This window comes from Salvelinus alpinus, chromosome 25 (assembly GCF_045679555.1).
Source record: "Salvelinus alpinus chromosome 25, SLU_Salpinus.1, whole genome shotgun sequence".
NCBI lineage: Eukaryota > Metazoa > Chordata > Actinopteri > Salmoniformes > Salmonidae > Salvelinus > Salvelinus alpinus.
The window spans coordinates 3259592-3282088 of NC_092110.1; the positions used below are offsets into that span (position 1 = coordinate 3259592).

At 41.9% G+C, this 22497-nt stretch overlaps 1 protein-coding gene across 1 annotated transcript in view; it reads right to left on the bottom strand.

The window, feature by feature from the left end:
* LOC139553179 (afadin-like) overlaps nucleotides 1-16711 on the bottom strand; it is a 31019-nt gene extending 14308 nt beyond the window's left edge. The window contains exons 1-11 of the mRNA XM_071365210.1: nucleotides 16489-16711; nucleotides 8514-8706; nucleotides 8180-8286; nucleotides 7843-7997; nucleotides 7518-7682; nucleotides 7252-7310; nucleotides 6871-7094; nucleotides 1938-2083; nucleotides 1645-1736; nucleotides 1323-1446; nucleotides 933-1092 (exon numbers count right to left, since the gene is read on the bottom strand). Coding sequence (XP_071221311.1) covers nucleotides 933-1092; nucleotides 1323-1446; nucleotides 1645-1736; nucleotides 1938-2083; nucleotides 6871-7094; nucleotides 7252-7310; nucleotides 7518-7682; nucleotides 7843-7997; nucleotides 8180-8286; nucleotides 8514-8706; nucleotides 16489-16584 — 1521 coding nt within the window. The 5' untranslated portion in view covers nucleotides 16585-16711. The remainder of the gene's footprint in view (nucleotides 1-932; nucleotides 1093-1322; nucleotides 1447-1644; nucleotides 1737-1937; nucleotides 2084-6870; nucleotides 7095-7251; nucleotides 7311-7517; nucleotides 7683-7842; nucleotides 7998-8179; nucleotides 8287-8513; nucleotides 8707-16488) is intronic.
* Between the last annotated feature and the right edge of the window lie 5786 nt (nucleotides 16712-22497).

Sequence of the window (22497 nt, forward strand, 5' to 3'; positions counted from 1 at the left end):
ATTTTAGCAACCATTGATTCTATATGTTTTGACCATGAAAGCTCGCTATCTAGGGTTACACCCAGCAGTTTTGTCCCTTCAACTTGCTCATTAGCCATATTATTCAATAATAGATCTAAACAAGGTTTAGCATCGAGCGAGTGATTTGTCTGAAAAATTATGCTTTTAGTTTTTTTGATATTTAGCACCAGCCTAATGCTAGTCAGCCATTCTAAAACTGACTGGATCTCTATGTTAAATGTCTCAGTTATTTATTTTACTGTTGCAGCCGACTTGTATACTGTTGAGTCGTCAGTGTACAAAGTCACACAGACTATTTAAGGTCAGTGAAAGGTCATTTGTAAAAACAGAAAACAATAATGGCCCTAGCCAGCTGCCCTGCGGTACACCACATTCAACTGAATTTGCATGAGAGAGGCTTCCATTAATGAAAACCCTCTGTGTTCTATTAGATACAGTAGGTAACTCGCAATCCATAATAAGGCAGAGGATGCAAATCCATAACACTTAAGTTTTTTCAGCAATAGGTTATGATCAATGACATCAAAAGCTGTACTGAAGTCTAACAAAACAGCTCCCACAATCTTCTTTCAGCCAATCATCAGTAATTTGTGTCAGTGCCAAGCATTTTGAGTGCCCTTCCCTATAAGCATGCAGAAAGTCTGTTTTCTGTAAAATAACTTTGTCTTAGTTACATTTTTGCTTGAGAAATTGCTCTTTGCTGAGAAGCTATTTTTGTTTCTTTTTGACCATTTTAATTAAAAACAAACTAATTGTTACCCAGAAATGCTTTGATATTGAGATAAAAACGGCTGCATTGGCCCTTTAAACAGCCCTACTGTGACGTAGGAACTAGCTTTAAAATGCCCACCTTGAGGAATTTAGACACATTTGACTAACCTGGTCAAATAAACTAAAATAAAGTCACCCACCTGTATGATGCGGCTAAGGTGGCAGTCTGCGGCCAGCTCCAGACCTTGCCTCTCTGCCCAGTCCTCCACCAGGCTAAGCCTCTGGCGGAGGGTGGCCCCCCAGTAGTGGGACCTAAGGCCCAGGGAGCAGGCCTCTCCCTGGGGGCTGGGGCTCAGCAGCCTGTTGAATCAAATCAAACATTATTTAAAGTGCATTTAAAATGACACACTTTACAAAAAAATCATGAAAAACAAGGAGATTAAAACAAGACAAAGCAATAAAAGAGATTAATTAAAGAACATGAAACACAAAAGATGCGTAAAATAATGGTGATTAAAGGCCAGGCTAAAAGGGTGGGTTTTCAAAACGTGATTTAAAAGCCTCAACTACTGTATGTCGTCCTCTCTCACCTGTTGAAGAGCCAGGCGCTGATGGAGTGGAAGAGTTGGGAGAACAGCTGGATGGTGAGGGCAGCGTTGATTCGACAGCGACGCAGCAGAGACATGGCACCCATCAAGGTTTGCAGTACGCCCTCTGGTGGGGGGAGGATAGAGTGACCAAAAGTTTTAAAACAAACTTTTTAAAAAACATTGAAAATAAGCACACTGGTGTTGATTTTCATGCTAATATGATGGTTCTATATCTACTGGATCAAAACTAACATATGGAAGCTGCGGGTTAAAACAAAGAAAGTTATAGGTTTTAACTAGATTTTGTTGTGGTTGACAGTACCTATTCCTGCAGGCGATTGACTCCCCTCAGGATAAATAAGGAATTCTGGCAAGTGTCTGCTCAGATCAGCCAGCAGACACTGAGTCAAACACCTTGAGGAACAAAAGACAGACAGACAGTCAGACAGCAGGGGGCTTTATCAATACTGTACAACATCAGGACTGATGAGGGAAGATCCCTTATGTGCTCAGTTCAATGTCTTCACAGTAGAACAGCAGCTACAATCCTTATTTACTGAAGTCAGAGTAAATGACCTAGATTAGAAGAGATAAGTGCTATATGTAATGTCTCACTTGAAAGCTTTGTGCACCAGGTGTGCCAGGTTCTCCTGAGCCTGCAGTGTGATGGGGCTTAGATCTCTGTCCTGCTTCAGGAAGTTCAGGAGCTCTGAGGCATTGGCCATCCAGAAGGCTACAGCACCAGCTATGGACTTCTGCTTCTGGAAGGGAGAGAAAGACCAAGATGGAATAAATATGGACATATTATAAGCCTTATGAGACATTATAAAGTCTCATGCATGCTTGTAACAAGTTATCAAGCTTTATAAACTGGGTGGTTCGAGCCCTGAATGCTGATAGCTAACAGCCGTGGTATATTTATTTTATTTATTAGGATCCCCATTAGCCGATGACAATGGCGACAGCTAATCTTACTGGGGTCTGACACATAATGAAAAATAATTACAGACAAAAGACTTTACAATTTACATACATTTAAAAGAATAAACATGTAGTGTGTGTGAATCTATCAGTTACACATACATGTCAGTACATACACACAACGAGTAGGTCACATGTGGAGAGGTGTTGTCCTGCGAGGTGTTGATTTATTTGTTTTTTGAAACCAGGTTTGTTGTTCACTTGCCCTATAAAAGATGGAAGGGAGTTCCATGCACTCATGGCTCTGTATAATACTGTATGTTTCCTTGAATATGTTCTGGACCTGGGGATTGTGAAAAGACTCCTGGTGGCATATCTGGTGGGGTAGGTGTGTGTGTCAGTGCTGTGTGTGTCACGATCGTCTACTGAAATAACGGACCAAGGCGCAGCGTACGTAGAGTTCCACATGTTTAATCAAATGAAACTCACAAAAACAACAAAGAAGAATAAACGATACGTGAAGCTCAAGCAGTGCTCACAGGCAACTACACAGAAACAAGATCCCACAAAAAACAGTGGGGTAATGGCTGCCTAAATATGATCCCCAATCAGAGACAACGATAAACAGCTGCCTCTGATTGGGAACCATACCAGGCCAACATAGAAATAACTGCACTAGATCACCCACCCTAGTCACACCCCGAACTAACCAAAATAGAGAATAAAAAGGCTCTCTATGGTCAGGGCGTGACAGTGTGTAAGTTGACTAGCAAACAATTTGGAATTTCCAAAATAATAATGTTTCTTTGAAAAACAAGAAGTGACGCAACTCTTAGCTAAGAGAGACTGGCATGCATAGTTTTGCTGCATATTTCTGTGGTAGCCATGCTGGTTAAGTGTGCCTTGAATTCTAAATAAATAGCAGACAGTGTCACCAGTGTGGTTCACGTGTGGTCCACGGTGTGGGTCACGCATGTGTGGTTCACGGTGGGAACCACACATGCAGAGATCATCCTATTCTGTGTCTCACAAATACATGGCGGTTGGAACCAAAAAAATCTAATTTGGATTCATCAGACCAAAGGACAGATTTCCATCGGTCTAATGTATAATGCTTGTGTTTCTTGGCCCAAGCAAGTCTCTTCTTATTATTGGCGTCCTTTAGTAGTGGTTTCTTTGCACCAATTCAACCATGAAGGCCTGATTCATGCAGTCTCTTCTGAACAGTTCATGTTGAGATGTGTCTGTTACTTGAACTCTGTGAAGCATTTATTTTGGCTGCAATTTCTGAGGCTGGTAACTCTAATAAACTTATCCTCTGCAGCAGAGGTAACTCTGGGTCTTCGTTTCCAATGGTGGTCCTCGTGAGAGCCAGTTTTATCATCGCGCTTGATGGTTTTTGCGACTGCACCCGAAGAAACGTTCAAAGTTCTTGAAATATTCCGGATTGACTGACCTTAATGTCTTAAAGGAATGATGGACTGTCGTTTCTCTGCTTATTTGAGCTGTTCTTGCCATAATATGAACTTGGTCTTTTACCAAATACGGCTATCTTCTGTATACCACCCCTACCTTGTCACAACACAACTGATTGGCTCAAACGCATTAAGAAGGAAAGAAATTCCACAAGTTAACTTTTAACAAGGCACACCTGTTAATTGAATGCATGGAAGGTGATGACCTCATGAAGCTGGTTGAGAGAATGCCAAGAGTGTGCAAAGCTGTCATCCAGGCAAATGGTGGCTACTTTGAAGAATCTCAAATATAAAATATATTTTGATTTGTTTAACACTTTTTTGGTTACTACATGATTTCATATGTGTTATTTCATAGTTTTGATGTCTTCACTATTATTCTACAATGTAGAAAATAGAAAAAATAAAGAAAAACCCTTGAATGAGTAGGTGTTCTAAAACATTTGACCGGTAGTGTATATTAGCAGAAGATATGGGCCTTACAGACGTATGGAGATTAGTCCATCCTAATGATAGAGAATATACTTTTTTCTCCCACTGTCATAGGGCACACTCCAGAATAGATTTCTTCTTGATATCTAATTTCATGGTTAATAATGGGATTGATTGCAAGATTGGGCCTATTGCCCTCACAGATCATGCTATACTAAAGTTACATGTTTATATAAAAGGGTAGATTTAGACTCAACACAATGCTATTACAATATGAGCTATTTAGCCAATCACTAGCAGATGATCTTAGATCCTTTTCTGAGATCAACATAGGCTCAACTGAAAAGATTTCCACAGTATCTCATGTGGTTAAACCGCTCAAATATAGTTCCTACTGCTGCTGTCTCCTTAGATTCTGAGAAGGCATTTGATAGGGTAGAGTGGGCTGAATTTTGTAAATGGATAGGGGTCCTCTATTCTAATTCTAAAGCAACAGTACTTACGAATAGAATTATGTCTTCTTTTTTTTGTCTTTCTAGAGGCACAAGGCAGGGTTGCTCGCTCTCCCCTCTCCCGTTTACCATAGTTTTAGAGCCTCTTGCAACAATGATGAGAACAGATCCAAATTAGGGGCGTACATGGAGGAGGAAAAGAACACAAGCTGCTTATGTGTGCAAACAATATTCTACTGCTGGTCTCTGATCCTCTTCAGTCTCTACCACGATTGCTTACTTGTATTGAATCATATTCTAGTTGTCAGGCTACAAAATAAATTGGAATAAATTGGAAGCAATGTCAATTAATGCCATATGTTACTCTGGAACCGTTACCACATGTAATATCAGATGGGTTCCTACTGGGATGAAATATTTGGGTATTAAGACTACATTTTGAGCCACCAGTAGTCAAGATTAAGACAAATTTAGAAAAATGTGAAAAGATCAAACTTTCTTTATGTGGAAAGATCAACGTGATTAAAATGGTTGTGGTCCACAACCAGCTATCAACTAAATCCAGGAAATAACCCAATAGCTGAGTAACTGGAATTACCCAAACATAAAGCAGCCATGTTTTACTCAATATTTAGTAATCTGCAGAGTAAAGACTGTAAAAACCTCAGAACAATATGTCAATTTGACCTTAAGTGTGAAATTGAGGATGATACCTGGTTGAGGATCTTGTCCAGCCAAGGAGGAACATAAGGGAAGCCAGGAGGAAACTTACTCAGTATAAGATACTACATAGATTTTATTGTACCCCAACAAGGCTTCATAAAATGGGGCTGACCAACAATTCTCTGTGTTGGAAATGCCAAAAAGACACTGGGAAATTCTTACACACAATTTTTATTTTACCTTTATTTAACTAGGCAAGTCAGTTAAGAACAAATTCTTATTTACAATGACGGCCTACTACAGCCAAACCCGGACAACTGTGCACCGCCCTATGGGACTCCCAATCACGGCAGGATGTGATGCAGCCTGGATTCAAACCAGGGACACCTCTTGCACTGAAATGTAGTGCCTTAGACCGCTGCGCCACTTCGGTAGTCCATAAGGGAGTGTACATTAGTGCTACCTTTCTGGAAGGATGTTTTGAAATATCCAGTGGTGGAAAAACTACCCAGTTGTCATACTTAAGTAAAAGTAAAGATACCTTAATAGAAAATGACTCAAGTAAAAGTGAAAGTCACCTAGTAAAATACTACTTGAGTAAAAGTCTATTAGTATTTTGTTTGAAATATACTTTAGTATCAAAAGTAAATGTAATTTCTAAAATATGAATATCAAAAATCATCTCAACTTCCGTATATCAAGCAAGCCAGATGGCATCATTTTATGGTTTTTAAAACCTACGGATAGCCAGGGGTGCACTCCAACATCCAGACATAATTTACAAACGAAGCATTGTGTTTAGTGAGTCCGCCAGATCAGAGGCAGTAGGGATGACCAGGGATGTTCCCTTGATAAGTGTGTGAATTTGACCATTTTCCTGTACGGCTAAGAATTCAAAATGTAATGAGTACTTTTGGGTGTCAGGGAAAATGTATGTACTTTATACCACTGGAAATATCTGGAGGAATGGTTGGGGTTAACAATTCCAGTTTCACCGAAAATATGTCTCTTGGGCGATAGAACAGAGTTACCTAATGTAACAAATGAGGAATTTGCACTGATCACTGTTGGTATGGTTACAGCAGCTAGAGTAATCCTTAGAATTTGGAAGGGTCATGCCACTCCTACTCTGAAACAATGGATAGAATCAATTTTAGAAGTAGCATCTTATGAACAAATGCTTGCTAGGATCACTGGTAGAAATGACAATTCTAGAAGCTGGACGCGTTTTATTTGTCATGTTGTTTCTTAGACTGAGAGGTGATGACTTATGCTTGTGAACCCATTTAGTTCATTATTGTAGCTTGTGAGATACTATTTGACTGTGTATGGGGTTTGTGATATATGGCAAATTTACCACGGCTAAGGGCTGTGTCCAGGCACTCCACGTTTCGTTGTGCATAAGAAAAGCCCATAGCCATGGTACAGTATATTGGCATATACTGTACCACACCCACTCGAACCTTATTGCTTAAGTATACCTTCAGGCTAAAGTGTTACCAAAACCACAATGAGCCCATGAAGCAGTAGAGGCATGCTCTTTCCAGTTGAGCTGTATAATTCACAGAGTCAAACGTGTGATGGTGCACGCATGGTCTCACTTGCCTGGAAGACCACCTCAGTCATGGCTACCATCTTGCTGACAGTAGCGGTGACTCTGTGTGCGTGCTCTGAGGGGCGATGACTCTGCGATGTCTCCTGACTGTGGCTGTAATGGCGGTGGAGTACGAAGCGTCCGGTCATGTACAGGACGTAGGCAGGGGAGAGCTTGAAGTGGACAGTGGAACTGTTGGTGTAGTTGATGACTGCAGAGAGGAAGGGGTCCTCAGCTGTTATGACAGAGGGACACCAGTAGAGGACAGCAGATTAACACAGGATGATAATGACACAGACAACAAACTGATTGTTTTATTGCTATGTTATTACTATGTGTTATTACAATGTGCTACTACAGTGCTATTACAGTGGTCAAATTGAATTACTTACAATTTTCCCTGAATTTAATACCAACTGGAAGTGCAAGTTGGTCCATGTTGTCCTGATCTCTGTTAAGACGAGATGTAATAATTTCAGTTGTCCAGCCAATAGTCACTTCAACAATATCTCAAAACCGGAATCATGAAAAAACAACAGCCACAGTAGCCATTTTATTAAGTTTCAAGAGATGCCAGAAACGTGTGAATTTTTGTCACACACAGAAGACAAGGTCATGTCAATAAATGTAAATGTTTACATTACTTGGTCTGGTTTACCTTTCATTCCTTGTTCCATAGTCTTGTTGCTGGTTATGCTTCCGGACCATAGGCTTTATAATGCCACCCCACGTGCTATTCTTCTTGCATTCCATTGTGTCAGTGTTAGAAACGATATCCTTGTTGGTCGATGACTTCTCCACGGGTACAGAAGCTGATATCTGCCTGCAGTGGAGAGAAGACTGTACCTATAACTTGAGACTTAACATTGAACATGAACTTTTGTGAACCAGAGTGGGGGTGCTTGGAGTTAAAAAAAAAAAACGTTTTATTGTCATGCTTCTCTGTTTGCTAATGAATTCATTGGTGTTAAGGGAAGACCTACCCATTCTCTTTCCTCATAGTGGACCCATTAGGCTTTGCCGAGTGGTTAACAGTATCATCTCCCGTCTTCTTCTTCTCCTTCTTCGTCTCTTTCCTCGACAGTGTCCTCTTGAAGTTCTGGATCATGCCTCCCTTCTTTTTCTCTGGGCTGTTGTCCTGTATGGATAAAGGCCACATAATCACACAGAGAGACACAACACTACAGTGGAAATCAAAGCATTAACTCTTGCCAGCTAAATTGCTTTCCTTGCCATTCAAGCTGTCGGGCATGAAAAGTCATTTCTAACTGAGCAAATTCTGCTCAATTATAAATACAGTAAGCAGTCAGTCACATGTACAATAATGTCCTTATCCTTCTTGAGTACGAAGCGGCCCTCCCTGTTGTCTGTGTTCCAGTTCAGCTGCACATCCAGAGGCTTTTCACTCAGGTCCAGCTGCCGTTCTTCTGCCATGGTTAACAGGGCGAAGAGTGGGAGAGTAACATGAACAAATTTACAAGATAATACACTCAATCTATTCAAAATATAGAATTGTTCACAAATGCCCTGCCCCCAAGTGTACTCTTTAATTCATGTATCCATCCATCCAGCCGTCTGTCTGTGTCTGTCCATCCGTCCATCCATCCATCCATCCATCCATCCATCCATCCATCCATCCATCCATCCATCTTACCCTTGTTAGCATGGACCTCAAACAGGAAATAGGGAGTATTCAACATCTTCATGTCCGGTCTGAACTTCTCTGACAGTGTTTCAATAACCTCTCCAGTGGTGGTGGTGCTGCTGACACGCAGGCATTTGGTGGCAACGTTCCCTGCAACATGGTCCTCAAAGTAGAACCGCATCACTCCATGGAACTCTAAGTTCTAGAGGGGAAAGAGTGGATGAACGAAGTCGAGCAGAGGTAACGTAGCTAACTTAGCTAACTAGCTAGCAATCTTCATTTGTTTATCTAAACCAAAATCTACATAGCTAGCTTTCATAATCCGCTGGCTAGATATTCCAAAGCAAATCAATGTAATAAGCCAGCTGCTATCTGGCGATGAGATTTGTAACTTGAAGTGTAAATTGGAGAAATGCAGAGGTATTAGTAAGGAAGGGATAATGTGGGTGACTAATTGATGTCTGTTGGTGGTGGGTATTGTGTGTGAGGGTTGTTAGTATGCATGATCTATTGACATGGGGGGGATGGGTGGATATAGAACGGAAAGGCTCTGGAGCAACGAACCGCCCTTGCTGTCTCTGCCTGGCCGGTTCCCCTCTCTCCACTGGGATTCTCTGCCTCTAACCCTATTACAGGGGCTGGTTTGTGCCGTGGCGGAGATCTTTGTGGGCTATACTCGGCCTTGTCTCAGGATGGTAAGTTGGTGGTTGAAGATATCCCTCTAGTGGTGTGGGGGCTGTGCTTTGGAAAAGTGGGTGGGGTTATATCCTTCCTGTTTGGCCCTGTCCGGGGGTATCATCGGATGGGGCCACAGTGTCTCCTGACCACTCCTGTCTCAGCCTCCAGTATTTATGCTGCAGTAGTTTATGTGTCGGGGGGCTAGGGTCAGTTTGTATTATCTGGAGTACTTCTCCTGTCTTATCCGGTGTCCTGTGTGAATTTAAGTATGCTCTCTCTAATTCTCTCCTTCTCTCTTTCTTTATCTCTCTCGGAGGACCTGAGCCCTAGGACCATGCGTCAGGACTATCTGGCATGATGACTCCTTGCTGTCCCCAGTCCACCTGGCCTTGCTGCTGTTCCAGTTTCAACTGTTCTGCCTGCGGCTATGGAACCCTGACCTGTCCACCGGACGTGCTACCTGTCCCAGACCTGCTGTTTTCAACTCTCTAGAGACCGCAGGAGCGGTAGAGATACTCTTAATGATCGGCTATGAAAAGCCAACTGACATTTACTCCTGAGGTGCTGACTTGCTACACCCTCGATAACTACTGTGATTATTATTATTTGACCATGCTGGTCATTTATGAACATTTGAACATCTTGGCCATGTTCTGTTATAATCTCCACCCGGCACAGCCAGAAGAGGACTGGCCACCCCTCATAGCCTGGTTCCTCTCTAGGTTTCTTCCTAGGTTTTGTCCTTTTTAGGGAGTTTTTCCTAGCCACCGTGCTTCTACACCTGCATTGCTTGCTGTTTGGGGTTTTAGGCTGGGTTTCTGTACAGCACTTTGAGATATCAGCTGATGTACGAAGGGCTATATAAATACATTTGATTTGATTTGATTTGTTTGGGACAAAGTAGTAAAATGTTAGATAATCACTGTCTAATGTGTGTCCTACAGACTAATCCTGCTGCGGACACATCATGCTATCCTGGAGCATGATGAGAATGTGGGATGCAAAAAAGCCAGGACAGCCAAAGATATTTATGAAAGCTAAACCCCCTCTTGAGAAAACAACATCACCAATCCACAAGCCAAGTGCTCCTCATACTTTTCACACCCTTGCATCCTTGCAGTCAGTTCTTTGTCATGGGGGATAGGGGCTGTTAGTACACTCTTTGAGCCTATTCAGTGTGTAGTTGGCAGTGCTTGTCTTCTCAACAGCACAACTGTAGGTGCTCATACACAACAATACATGACTAGACTGTTTACAAACTTTTCACACCGTTGCTGACAGTCGAACTCAATGCCCCATGATTTACTCTGAGCGTAACAAAACGCATACCAGTCTACTGTACCCTTTTCTATTTACAGATGAACGTGGTTCTTGTATGGTTAAACTCCTTGACTGTGGTAAAAACTTAATCTCTTCCTTACATGGCTCCTTATGACAGCTGGCAATCTCAGGCATACAGTGAAGTCTTACACATCCTCATGATCAGTCTTCATCTATTTCCAGGAGACCTGCAGTACAAACAGTACTTTAACCCAACACCTAGCGACCTCGTCAAAAGGTTGAGATCTCTTGGCGTACCGGTAAAAGTTTTTTTTTAGGGAAGTCAGTTAAGAACAAATTCTTATTTACAATGATGTCCTACACCGGTTAAAGTGTTGGCTTGACAGTTGCTGGGTGGAGCAAGGGCGGCCATCGGGAAGGCGTGTGTCCATTAAGTACTTGGTATAGAAAGGCGTGGGGACTCACCCTTAAGGAAGGGGGTAATGTAGTGACCAAAACCCAATACCTAGCAACCTCGTCAAGAGGCTTGGACATTTTGGGGTAAGGGTTAAGGTGTTGACTTGACAGTTTCTGGGCCTGGGTTTGAGTCCCAGTCGGGAATACCCCCTTGAATCTCTACATTATGTATATATAAGGACCGACGTAGGAGATGAGAAGCAGGTACGGGGAGTCAAACATTTAATAGGGAACAGACATAGAACAAGACAGAAACAGCATCAGCATCAGCACACAGGTAACAGGTAACAGGGACATATTACAATCAATGCAGCAGCGGGGAACAGAGCTGGGGAACTGACAAATATAGGGCAGGTAATAAAGAGGTGATTGAGTGAGTCCAGGTGAGTCCAATATCGCTGAAGCGCGTGACGAGGGAAGGCAGGTGTGCGTAAATGATGGTGGCAGGACTGCAATGCAGGGCAGGGGGGGAAAGAGGGAGCAGGCGTGACATTCCCCCCCCCCCCCTCTCTCTAGGGGCGCCACCCCGCGTCCCACCTGGGCGAGCCGGCCGATAAATGGGCGCTGGGTAAGCCGGCTGGAGGTAAACTCCCCACGAACAAGCAGGGGCGTGGGAGCCTGGCGAGCCGGCTGAGGCATAGGAGCCTGACGATCCAGGGTGAGGCCTGAACGCCTGTCGATCTCGCTGCGGCGTGGAAGCCCGATGATCCGGCGGAGCATGACGTGGGATGGGAACCTGCCGAGCCAACCGAGGCAAGGAAACCTCTCGAGCCAGCTAGGATGTGGAAACCCGACGAGCTGGCTTAGGCACCCCCGGTTCCATCGTCGGCGGAATCCAAGCCCGACGTCACCAACAAAACAAGAAAAATCATTGGCCGGCTGGGCGAACAAGACCTGACGATCCGGCTGAGGCCCGACGTGGGATGGGCGCCTTCTGAGCCAACCGGGGAAAGGAAACCTCTCGAACCAGCTAGGGCGTGGAAGCCCAACAAGCTGGCTAGGCACCCCCGGTTACATCGGCAGCGACCCAGGACCGACGTCACCACCAACCGGAATGCCAGTACTCCCCGATGCTTCGTGTGATGGGGGGGGGGGGGGGGGGGTGCAGTGAGGTGTTCGGAATCACTTTGATACAAGGGGAGATTGTTTTTATTGTAACTTTCACATCTCACATCTCATCTTGGGAGTCAACAACTTCTTTGTACAGTGCATCCGGAGAGTTACCGGATTTCCGGTCACAACTTGTAGACTTGTTTACGTGCGGCTGTGCGTTTTGTTGCGAACCTTACTTTGCTAACTGACAACTTTACGGTTTTTACTTTTAATTACCGTTTATATTTTTAGTTTTTCCCTCACTCAACTTTTTCACTCCGGACGCTTAATCTGGACGTGGTTTGTCAGGACCTCCACCAGCCGAAGCTAAGTAGTAACATTAACATGATGCCTTCTAATTGCAGTCGCTGTACTCATAATATACAGGAGAACGATCGCCTTACGGCGAGGATAGCTGTGCTGCAAGCTCAGCTTCAGACACAATCGTTAGGCAAGGGTCATTTCAGTGTAGGAAAGGATGAAACAGCGTCTGTGCCACCAGTGAGTACAGATAGTAGTATAAATCCCCTCGCACGGTCCCCGCAGGTGGACAACTTTCTCATGGGTTCTGGAGGGAAATGCTGTAGGAATGCTCAACCGGTGTCGCTCATTCAGCCGACAGAAACTTTCAACCGGTTCTCCCCATTAAGCAGCGAGTCGAAGTCAGAGGCCGAGGCTTCTCTGGACTCTACCCCTCCCGTTACAGGGTCTGAGACGCCGAAGCCTCCCACCATTAGCTCTGACAAATTGAAAACCTTAGTCATTGGCGACTCCATTACCCGCACTATTAGCCTTAAAAAGAATCATCCAGCGATCATACACTGTTTACCAGGGGGCAGGGCTACCGACGTTAAGGCTAATCTGAAGATGGTGCTGGCTAAAGCTAAAACTGGCGAGTGTAGAGAGTATAGGGATATTGTTATCCACGTCGGCACCAACGATTTTAGGATGAAACAGTCAGAGGTCACCAAGCGCAACATAGCTTCAGCATGTAAATCAGCTAGAAAGATGTGTCGGCATCGAGTAATTGTCTCTGGCCCCCTCCCAATTAGGGGGAGTGATGAGCTCTACAGCAGTCTCAACTCAATCACTGGTTGAAAACTGTTTTCTGCCCCTCCCAAAAGATAGAATTTGTAGATAATTGGCCCTCTTTCTGGGACTCACCCACAAACAGGACCAAGCCTGGCCTGTTAGCCAACCTGCCAGCTTAGTGGAGTCTGCCGCTAGCACAGTCAGTGTAGTCAGCTCAGCTATCCCCATTGAGAACCCATTGAGACCATGTCTTCGGGATCAGTGTCCCTTCCACGGGACGGTTGAGCTAACGTAGGCTAATGCGATTAGCATGAGGTTGTAAGTAACAAGAATGTTTCCCAGAACATAGACATATCTGATATTGGCAGAAAGCTTACATTTTTGTTAATCTAACTGCACTGTCCAATTTACAGTAGCTATTATAGTGAAAGAATACCATGCTATTGTTTGAGAGTGCACAATTTTGAACATGAAAAGTTATTAATAAACAAATTAGGCACATTTGGGGAGTCTTGATACAACATTTTGAACAGAAATTCAATGGTTCATTGGATCAGTCTAAACCTTTGCATATACACTGATGCCATCTATTGGCCAAAATCTAAATTGCACCTGGGCTGGAATAATACATTTTGGCCTTTCTCTTGCATTTCAAAGATGATGGTACAAAAAAAATACAAAAGAACGGTTGTTTTTTTCTTTGTATTATCTTTTACCAGATCTATTGTGTTATATTCTACTACATTCATTTTACATTTCCATAAACATCAAAGTGTTTCCTTTCAAATGGTACCAAGAATATACATATCCTTGCTTCAGGGCCTGAGCTACAGGCAGTTAGATTTGAGTATGTCATTTTAGGCGAAAATTGAGAAAAAAAAAGGGGCTAATCCTTAAGTGTGCCTTGAATTCTAAATAATTCACAGACAGTGTCATCCACAAAGCACCCCCACACCATCACACCTCCTCCTCCATACTTCACGGTGGGAACCACACATGCGGAGATCATCAGTTCACCTACTCTGCGTCTGACAAAGACACAGCGGTTAGAACCAATATTCTCAAATTTGGACTCAGACCAAAGGACAGATTTCCACTGGTCTAATGTCCATTGTTTGTATTTCTTGGCCTAAGCAAGTCTCTTCTTATTATTGGTGTCCTTTAATAGGGGTTTATTTTCAGCAATTTGACCAAGATTTATTTGGGCTGCTATCTGAGGTGCAGTTAACTCTAATTAACTTATCCTCTGCAGCAGAGGTAACTCTGGGTCTTCCTTTTCTGTGGTGGTCTTCATGAGAACCAGTTTCATCATAGCGCTTGATGGTATTTGCGACTGCAATTTTCCAAATTGATTGACCTTCATGTCTTAAAGTAATGATGGACTGTCGTTTATATTTGCTTATTTGAGCTGTTCTTGACATAATATGGACTTGGTCTTTTACCAAATAAGGCTATCTTCTGTATACCACCCCTAGTCACAACACAACTGATTGGCTCAAACATATTAAGAAGGAAAGAAATCCCCAAGATTAACTTTTAACAAGGCACACCTGTTAATTGAAATGCATTCCAGGTGAAGAGTGTGCAAAGCTGTCATCAAGGCAAAGGCGTGGCTACTTTGAAGAATCTCAAATCTAAAATATATTTTGATTTGTTTAACACTTTGTTTTGTTACTACATGATTCCATATGTGTTATTTAATAGTTTTGATGTATTCACTATTGTTCTACAATGTAGAAAATGCTAAAATAACAAAAACTCCTTGAATGAGTAGGTGTGTCCAAACTTTTGACTGGTACTGTACATTATCACCATTTTAATGTGCGTCACAGTTCTTAAAATAAATATTAATTATTGAAGTAATTGGTACTCACATGCGGTCACGCCCTAACCTTAGAGAGCCTTTTTATTTCTCTATATGGTTTGGTCAGGGTGTGATTTGGGGTGGGCATTCTATGTTTTGTTTTCTATGATTTTGTGTTTCTATGTTTTGGCCAGGTATGGTTCTCAATCAGGGACAGCTGTCTATCGTTGTCTCTGATTGGGAACCATACTTAGGTAGCCCTTTTGCCCTCCTTTCGTTGTGGGTAGTTGACTTTGTTAGTGGCACTTATGCCCTGTAAGCGTCACGGTTGTGTTTCGTTTATTGTTTTGTTGGCGACATTAGAACAAATAAAAGAAAATGTACGCCCACGCTGCACCTTGGTCTTCTTCCAGAAACGGCCGTGACACATGCAACACATAAGCAATAGGCTGGCGGTAGGAAGTATATGAAATGTAAATGGTTTAAGTTGTGTGATTTTATTAACACCAGTTGACTTTTATTGCTTATACACCGCACTCAGTTTATCTCCTCAAAAAGCTCAGGTGGCATGCCAGAGACAGGTTAGTTTATACATGTGAACCAATCCATACAGTTTTAAATGCAGTACTGTTTTGAAAAGTCGACACTTACAATAAACGGAGGGGGGCTGTAACAATGGTGAGGTGTGAGTCTCAGGCTGGACATATTGGCAGTCAGGCTCTTTAGACGCACGCATGCCAATAGGGTTGCCAGAAAAAAGGCCTTTATTGAGAGCAACCAATGTAAAAACCTGGAGTTTGCTAAACGGCATTGGCACTTGGATTGAAACCAGGTGCTATGATCGTATGAGATGGAAATAGAGGTCTTTGGCCACGCACACCAGAGGTGGGTTTTGCGTCAAAATAAGGATGCATGTGAGGAAAGAACCTCATACCTACTGAAAAATATGGTGCTGGATATTTTATGTTTTGGGTTTGTTTTGCTTCCACTGGTCCTGGTGCCCTTGTTAAAATCAACAGCATCATGAACTCTTCCAAGTACTTGAACATTTTAGCTAAAAACCTGGTTGCCCCTGCCAGGAGGCTGAAATTTGGCATCTTGTGGCTCTTCCAGAAACACACTGACACCAAGCACACCACAAAGGAATGGTTAATTGAACACAAAATCAACATTTTGCAATGGCCATCTCAGTCTCCGGATGCCATTGAAAACCTGTAGTTTGAATTGAAGAGGGCAGTCCATAAGTGCAGATGAAGGATATAAAGGATCTGTAAAGATTCTGTATGGAGGACTGGTCTAAAATCCCTCCCAATGTGTTCTCCAATCTCACAAAACATTATAGAAAAAGGCTCAGTGCCGTTAACCTCTCAGGGTGAGGTTTTTGAAACGTATTGAAAACATCAGTGTCAATAATTTTGATCGCTACCTTTTTGAGAGAAAAAAATATTACTTATTAAACTAAATCTCTTTATCTGATCAATGGTATTAGTATAAAATAATATAATTTCCCAATTATTTTGAGCGTGTAATATAGCTCCATATTTGAATTATTTTGTCATTTTTTCTCATCTTTATCAAGGGAGTCAATCATTTCCCACTCCACTGTAGATTTGATTGAGTACACTTCTGAAGTCCACTCACCTTGCATGGCAGACTGATCTCAAACAGGTCCAGTCGGGTGTTGTTCCAATGTTGGATGATGTCAGCTAATCTCTGCCACTCTTCCTTCCCCGCCATGTCCAGTCAACCGAGTAAATACTAAAGTCTTATATCTTCACAATGATCCTTGTTTTTGGCCACAATCTTCAGCCAGTGCACTATTCTGCATAACCTATAGCGATGACAGGAGTGCTCTGAATGCCTATACATAGTCATGTTAATGTCTTCAGCGGTCCCTGGGATCCCACCCCTGTTAGTGACAGGTCATCACACCCTTATGTGTGGCAGTGACCGCAATAGACTGGCCTCTTAATCAAATTATCCTACTGTATCTGCAACCCAGATGACTTGATTCCATAATAATACATATTGCATTTCCTGTGTAAAGTCTTATAGCATAACAACATCAACAATAACAGCAACATCATCTAGTCTATTGGCCCATAACTGTTGTTTTTACTGTAAAGGTGGGCGGTGTCCTAGTTAATTTCATAGTCAACTAGTTTGGGTAATCTGGTATGGGGTGTAGGCCTATAAAAAGTGGGAACACCCCTACACCCCTGTGGTTTCTGGTATGCCCCTGTACAAGGCTTACCATCAAGGTGTGTGTGGTGCAGATACTGTACTCAAACGGCTGACATCTGGTGGAGTGTACAGAGTTAAGTCATTGAGATTGATAATGAAGATAGTTGCATGATTTATAGGCTATGGGTGTTCCCTGAACCCTAGAACTCTGCCCCAGCTTGCTACAGCACGTACGAGTGCATTCCACCCTCCTTTAGTGGGGTCCAGGAAGTGATCACGCTTGAGTGGATTCCACTTCTCATGCATATCTGTGATTTCCACTAGAATGTATGTTTACAGGTCATCAATCCAGCCAGCCCATTCAACCAGATCATTAATGTAGGGCAGCTTTTGTTACTGCTCTTGACGCTTACAGGACAACTCACAATGGAACAAAGACCCTAATATACATGAACAACCAATTAAATGTTCTTTAAAAAAAAATGCTATTGTCGTCTGGATGTTGAAAATGCTATTGTATTCCATGATTCCATCAGTAGTATTTTTCAGAAAGTTTTACAGTACAAAATTACTTTCAATATGTTTATTGTCATCATAAACTAGTGTGCATTAAACAAACGATTCTTATGGTTTGAAACATATTTCACGATGTTATAAACAGTGTTTGAAAGACAAAAGTGTTTCTTTTTTTGCTCTTCTCTTCCTCCTACTGTACATGTTGCTTCTCTTCCTCCCAAGCCTCACTGAGTAACAGATAGCAATATGTAAGTCTATAAATGAGTGTAATACTGTGTGAAATGTACACAAATATATTAAATAGATTACATGATGTAGTCCTTTCTGTTGGAGTCTTTTTCCTTTCAAGACTTTTCTTTTTTGTGTTTTGTTTGTATCTCCTCCTGGTAACGCAAAATGGGCATATTAAGCGACTAAGGCATAAACATAAACTAACACAACCATTTAAGTTCTCCACGTCTTCTATGGTCTCAGGCAAATTGATGCCTGTCATCTCTGGTAATATCATGACCAGTCCATTGTACAGCACAGACATGACACCTACAGATACACATGGTGCAGTATTATCAAGCAGTGTAGCCGACAGTTCAGAGATGCAGAAATATGAGCTGAATATACACTGAGTATACAAAACATTAAAAACACCTGCTCTTTCCATGACATAGACTGACCAGGTGAATGCGGTTTCGACACCTTTTAGTGTTCATGCGACTCAAAATTAGGAAGGTGTTCCTAATGTCTGGTATACTCTGTGTAAACTGCCATGAGATGTCACAGTAAAATTGCCATGAAATATCAATAATTAGAAAACGTTACTGAATATGAGTCTCGATACTACATCATATCAATATGAAGGAAACAAAAAAGTGAGTTTTTTGAACATATGTTTACACAATGTATGCAGTATAATACCTTATTATTGTATGTTACTGCGTGTATTACTACCAGTATGTAATCCAGGTTGTGAAAACAGAATTAAGCAGTATTAATGAGTTTCATTTTATTATTAGCTGAGAGGTGTTGGATACAGCATAGAGTTGGCAAAGTTCAGTCTCGATTCCAATGGCAACAGATAGCCTGACCAATGATCGCTATGGTTTTCATCAGCCACACATAGTCTGTAGGAAAATGAAAAGAAAAGGTAGAGTACATGTTTATTTATTTAACCAGGTAAGTTGACTGAGAACACATTCTCATTTACAGCAACAACCTGGGGAATAGTTACAGGGGAGAAATGAGACAATTGTAAGCTGGGGATGATTAGGTGACCATGATGGTATGAGGGACAGCTTGGAAATTTAGCCAGGACACCAGGGTTAACACCCCTACTCTTACGATAAGTGCCATGGGATCTTTAATGACCTCAGAGAGTCAGTACACCCATTTAACATCCCATCCAAAAGAGAGCACCCTACACAGAGCAGTGTTCCCAATCACTGCCCTGGGGTATTGGGATATTTTTTAGACTAGAGGAAAGAGTGCCTCCTACTGGCCCTCCAACACCACTTCCAGCAGCATCCGGCCTCCCATCCAGGGACTGACCAGGACCAACCCTGATTAGCTTCGGAAGCAAGCCAGCAGTGGGATGCAGGGTGGTAAACTACATCATATATTTTTAATGGCCAAATGAAGCAGAATGGTCATCCCAGCATTTTTTATGATGGGATTATAACAGACAATCTCAAAATTAAAGTAAAAGATCAAAAAGAAATAGTGAAAAACGATCATCCATAAAAGGGGAAAAAGCAGCTCTCATTTCAACATGAATCTCTTCTTATCAGCTTTCCCATGTCAGTTGTCATCGGGAATGGGTAACTGAGTTAAATTGGTTAACCTCACTATTCAGTTTGAATTGACACCACCAAGAGCAAAGTGGAACCCCAGCCCCTTTCTCCATTCTGCATGTACCCATACATCTACATTATGAGCTGTTCTAAATAAAATAGAAAAATACGGAAAAAGAATTCTCCAATTAAACAAATAAAAAGACGTACACCTACTCACCTACTGAAACAAAGGGGACTATGAGGCAGGCGACTCCTCATATGAAGTTAGAGACAGCCATGAGGGGTCCCCGTCCCACCCTGTCCACCAGCAGTTGAAGATGAGACCAGTGGGCAGCTCCACAGCTGCAGAGATAAATACATTCAGGAAGATATTGTATCCTGTGATCCCCAGGTGTAGAACCAGCCCTTGAAAATCAACAGTGCTCTTGAACCTTAGAGAGAGAGCAGGGGAATAAAGAGAAAACAATTCATTCAAAATCCATTAGTGTATCATATCTACACTGTGTACAAAACATTAGGAACACCTTCTCTTTTCGTGACAGATTGACCAGGTGAAAGCTATGATCCCTTATTGATGTCACCTGTTATATCCTGTTATATCCACTTCAATCGGTTTAGATGTAGGGGAGGAGACAGATTAAAGAAGGATTTTTAACCTTGGTTTACAATGGTCGCGCCCCTGCGGAAATCGAATTAACGTAATGAAAAACAACAACATCAAAATCCATCTGTTTAAGCTAGAGATATGTTTTTTTGCTTTTTCGCAATCCACCGCACCCGCCGATATCGCCCTTCCGCATCTGCGGTGAAAGGTGGCAGAGCTAGAGCGGTGTTTGTCAGACCATGAGACATCCTGAAAATCGGTCTTCTCACGAAAACATCTGTAGCGTCTGAACGGTTTGGACTACAGCTCCATTTTGGGGGTATTGTGTGAAGATTGATGAGGGGAATTTTTTTTTATAATCAATTTTAGAATAAGGCTGTAAATTGACAAAATGTGGAAATAGTCAGGGGTTCTGAATAGTTCGGGAATGTACTTTATGTGCTGGTGGTGCGTAGCCTAAGCTTTAGGGCCTAACTGTAGTGCACCAAGCAGACCTAAAATTGACAAACGCTTTTGAGAACTTCGGAAGAAAAAGTTAACGTCGATCCACTAAGGCAAAAATGACAATGTCGGAGTTTAATTCAATAGGAGAAAATATGCGAAATGGAGAGTTGAAAATAAATAGAAGGGAGGGTGTTGATGATACATTTACTAGAAGAGTGAGACCAAGTTGAGATGCTGGACCAGGTGGATAAGGTATGATATAAGGCAGTTTATTAAAGTGTAAAGATATCTGAAATAGCGTGCACGGACCCTTTCATCAAGCTCAAATGGAACTCTCTGAATGACGCCCAGATAACAGAGTGCATATACATTTTATACAGTACAGAAAGTAGGTTGAGTCTGGAAGTTCTGGTCCTCTGGTTGGTTCTGATGAGTTGGGCGAGGTCTCCTTCAGGCTAGTATCACTGTCCCATTGGCTCTGAGTAGAGTTCTTTGTCTTCAGAAATGTTCAGCTAAAACAGGAGATTAGGTGTGTGCGTAGATGTTCCTATTTTGACATTTCTGTGTGTCTCTGTAAAATGTTCAGACTGAAGAGGAGTTTTTGTGTGTGCGTAGATGTTCCTGTCTTATCTGTGTTTATGAAAGGTTTACGTCAGCCCTCTGTCCTTGGGTATGTGTGTGTCTCAGTACCTCGTGAAATACAGTACCAAGCACCCTTTTCTTGTCAGTGTTGATAAAAGGTCTATGTCAGCCATCTGTCTCTGGGTGTGTGTGGGTCTCAGTATCTGCTATTAGTTTGTGAGAAACCCTGTTTTGAAAGAAGTTAGTTATAACAATGTAATAGGGATATGCTTGTGTTATATTAAATGGTATTTATTACAAGGGCCAGAACAGTATTCTAATGTTTTGGAAAGAGTGGTAAAAGAAGAATTATAGCAGTGCCGGCTATGTTGTGTGATGATTGTGAGGTGCTATACAAATTCGACAGTCATGTCGTGAAAATGACCACCAGGGACGCCTGAAGTCAATATTAAATGAATAAGCTGGAGAGGTTCCAACAAAATTAAATATTTACACTAGTGTTCTATTCATACAGCACATTCATTAATAGTACTCTCTTTTCATATCTGCACATACACAGATTCCCTATGTAACGTTATAAATCAAAGTCCACTGGTGAGACATGTTATCCTCTGTTGAGACATGTTATCCTCTGTTGAGACATGTTATCCTCTCGTGAGACATGTTATCCTCTCGTGAGACATGTTATCCTCTGTTGAGATATGTTATCCTCTGTTGAGACATGTTATCCTCTGTTGAGACATGTTATCCTCTGTTGAGACATGTTATCCTCTAGTGAGACATGTTATCCTCTGAGACATAAAGCTGCTACATTTATCAAATTAAATCAAATCCAATTTTATTTGTCACATGCGCCGAATACAACAGGTATTTCACCTTACAGTGAAATGTTTACCTAAAAGCCCTTAACCAACAATGCAGTTTTAAGAAAACTACCTACAAAAAATAAGAAATAAAAGTAACAAATAATTAAAGAGCAACAGTAAAATAACAATAGCGAGGCTATATACAGGGGGTACCGGTACAGAGTCAATGTGCGGGGGCACCGGGGTCGAGGTAATTGAGGTAATCAGCAACATTAAAGCTGATAGTATTTCAACCACATCAAATATCCATCCAAGTCAACTAAAATCTTATCAAAAGCATGTTGGGTCGTTTTAACAGCTGTTAATTTCAGTTTAAAAAAAAATGTTATTGCATTTTCTCCTCAGTCCCTAAATGTCTTTGCTGCATGAGAGAAGCAGAGATGAAAGAGGAAAGCGAAAACAAACTTGACCAATGTCAACTAGGTTGAAGCATTCATACTATCGATTATTCTGGTAAGCAAGTTTTTTTTTAGTCTTCTAGGACAACAAGTAATGACAGAAGAGAAGCTGCATCTAATTATAGACAAGTTGACTAACAAATAGCCTACCAAAATGTCAGAAATGATAATCAGAAACATAGGCCTATCTAAAAAGGCCTGTCAGGAAATTGTTCCTCCATCTCTGACTGTACAGCACATTTTCTATATTAGAGGGTTAGGGTCAGGTG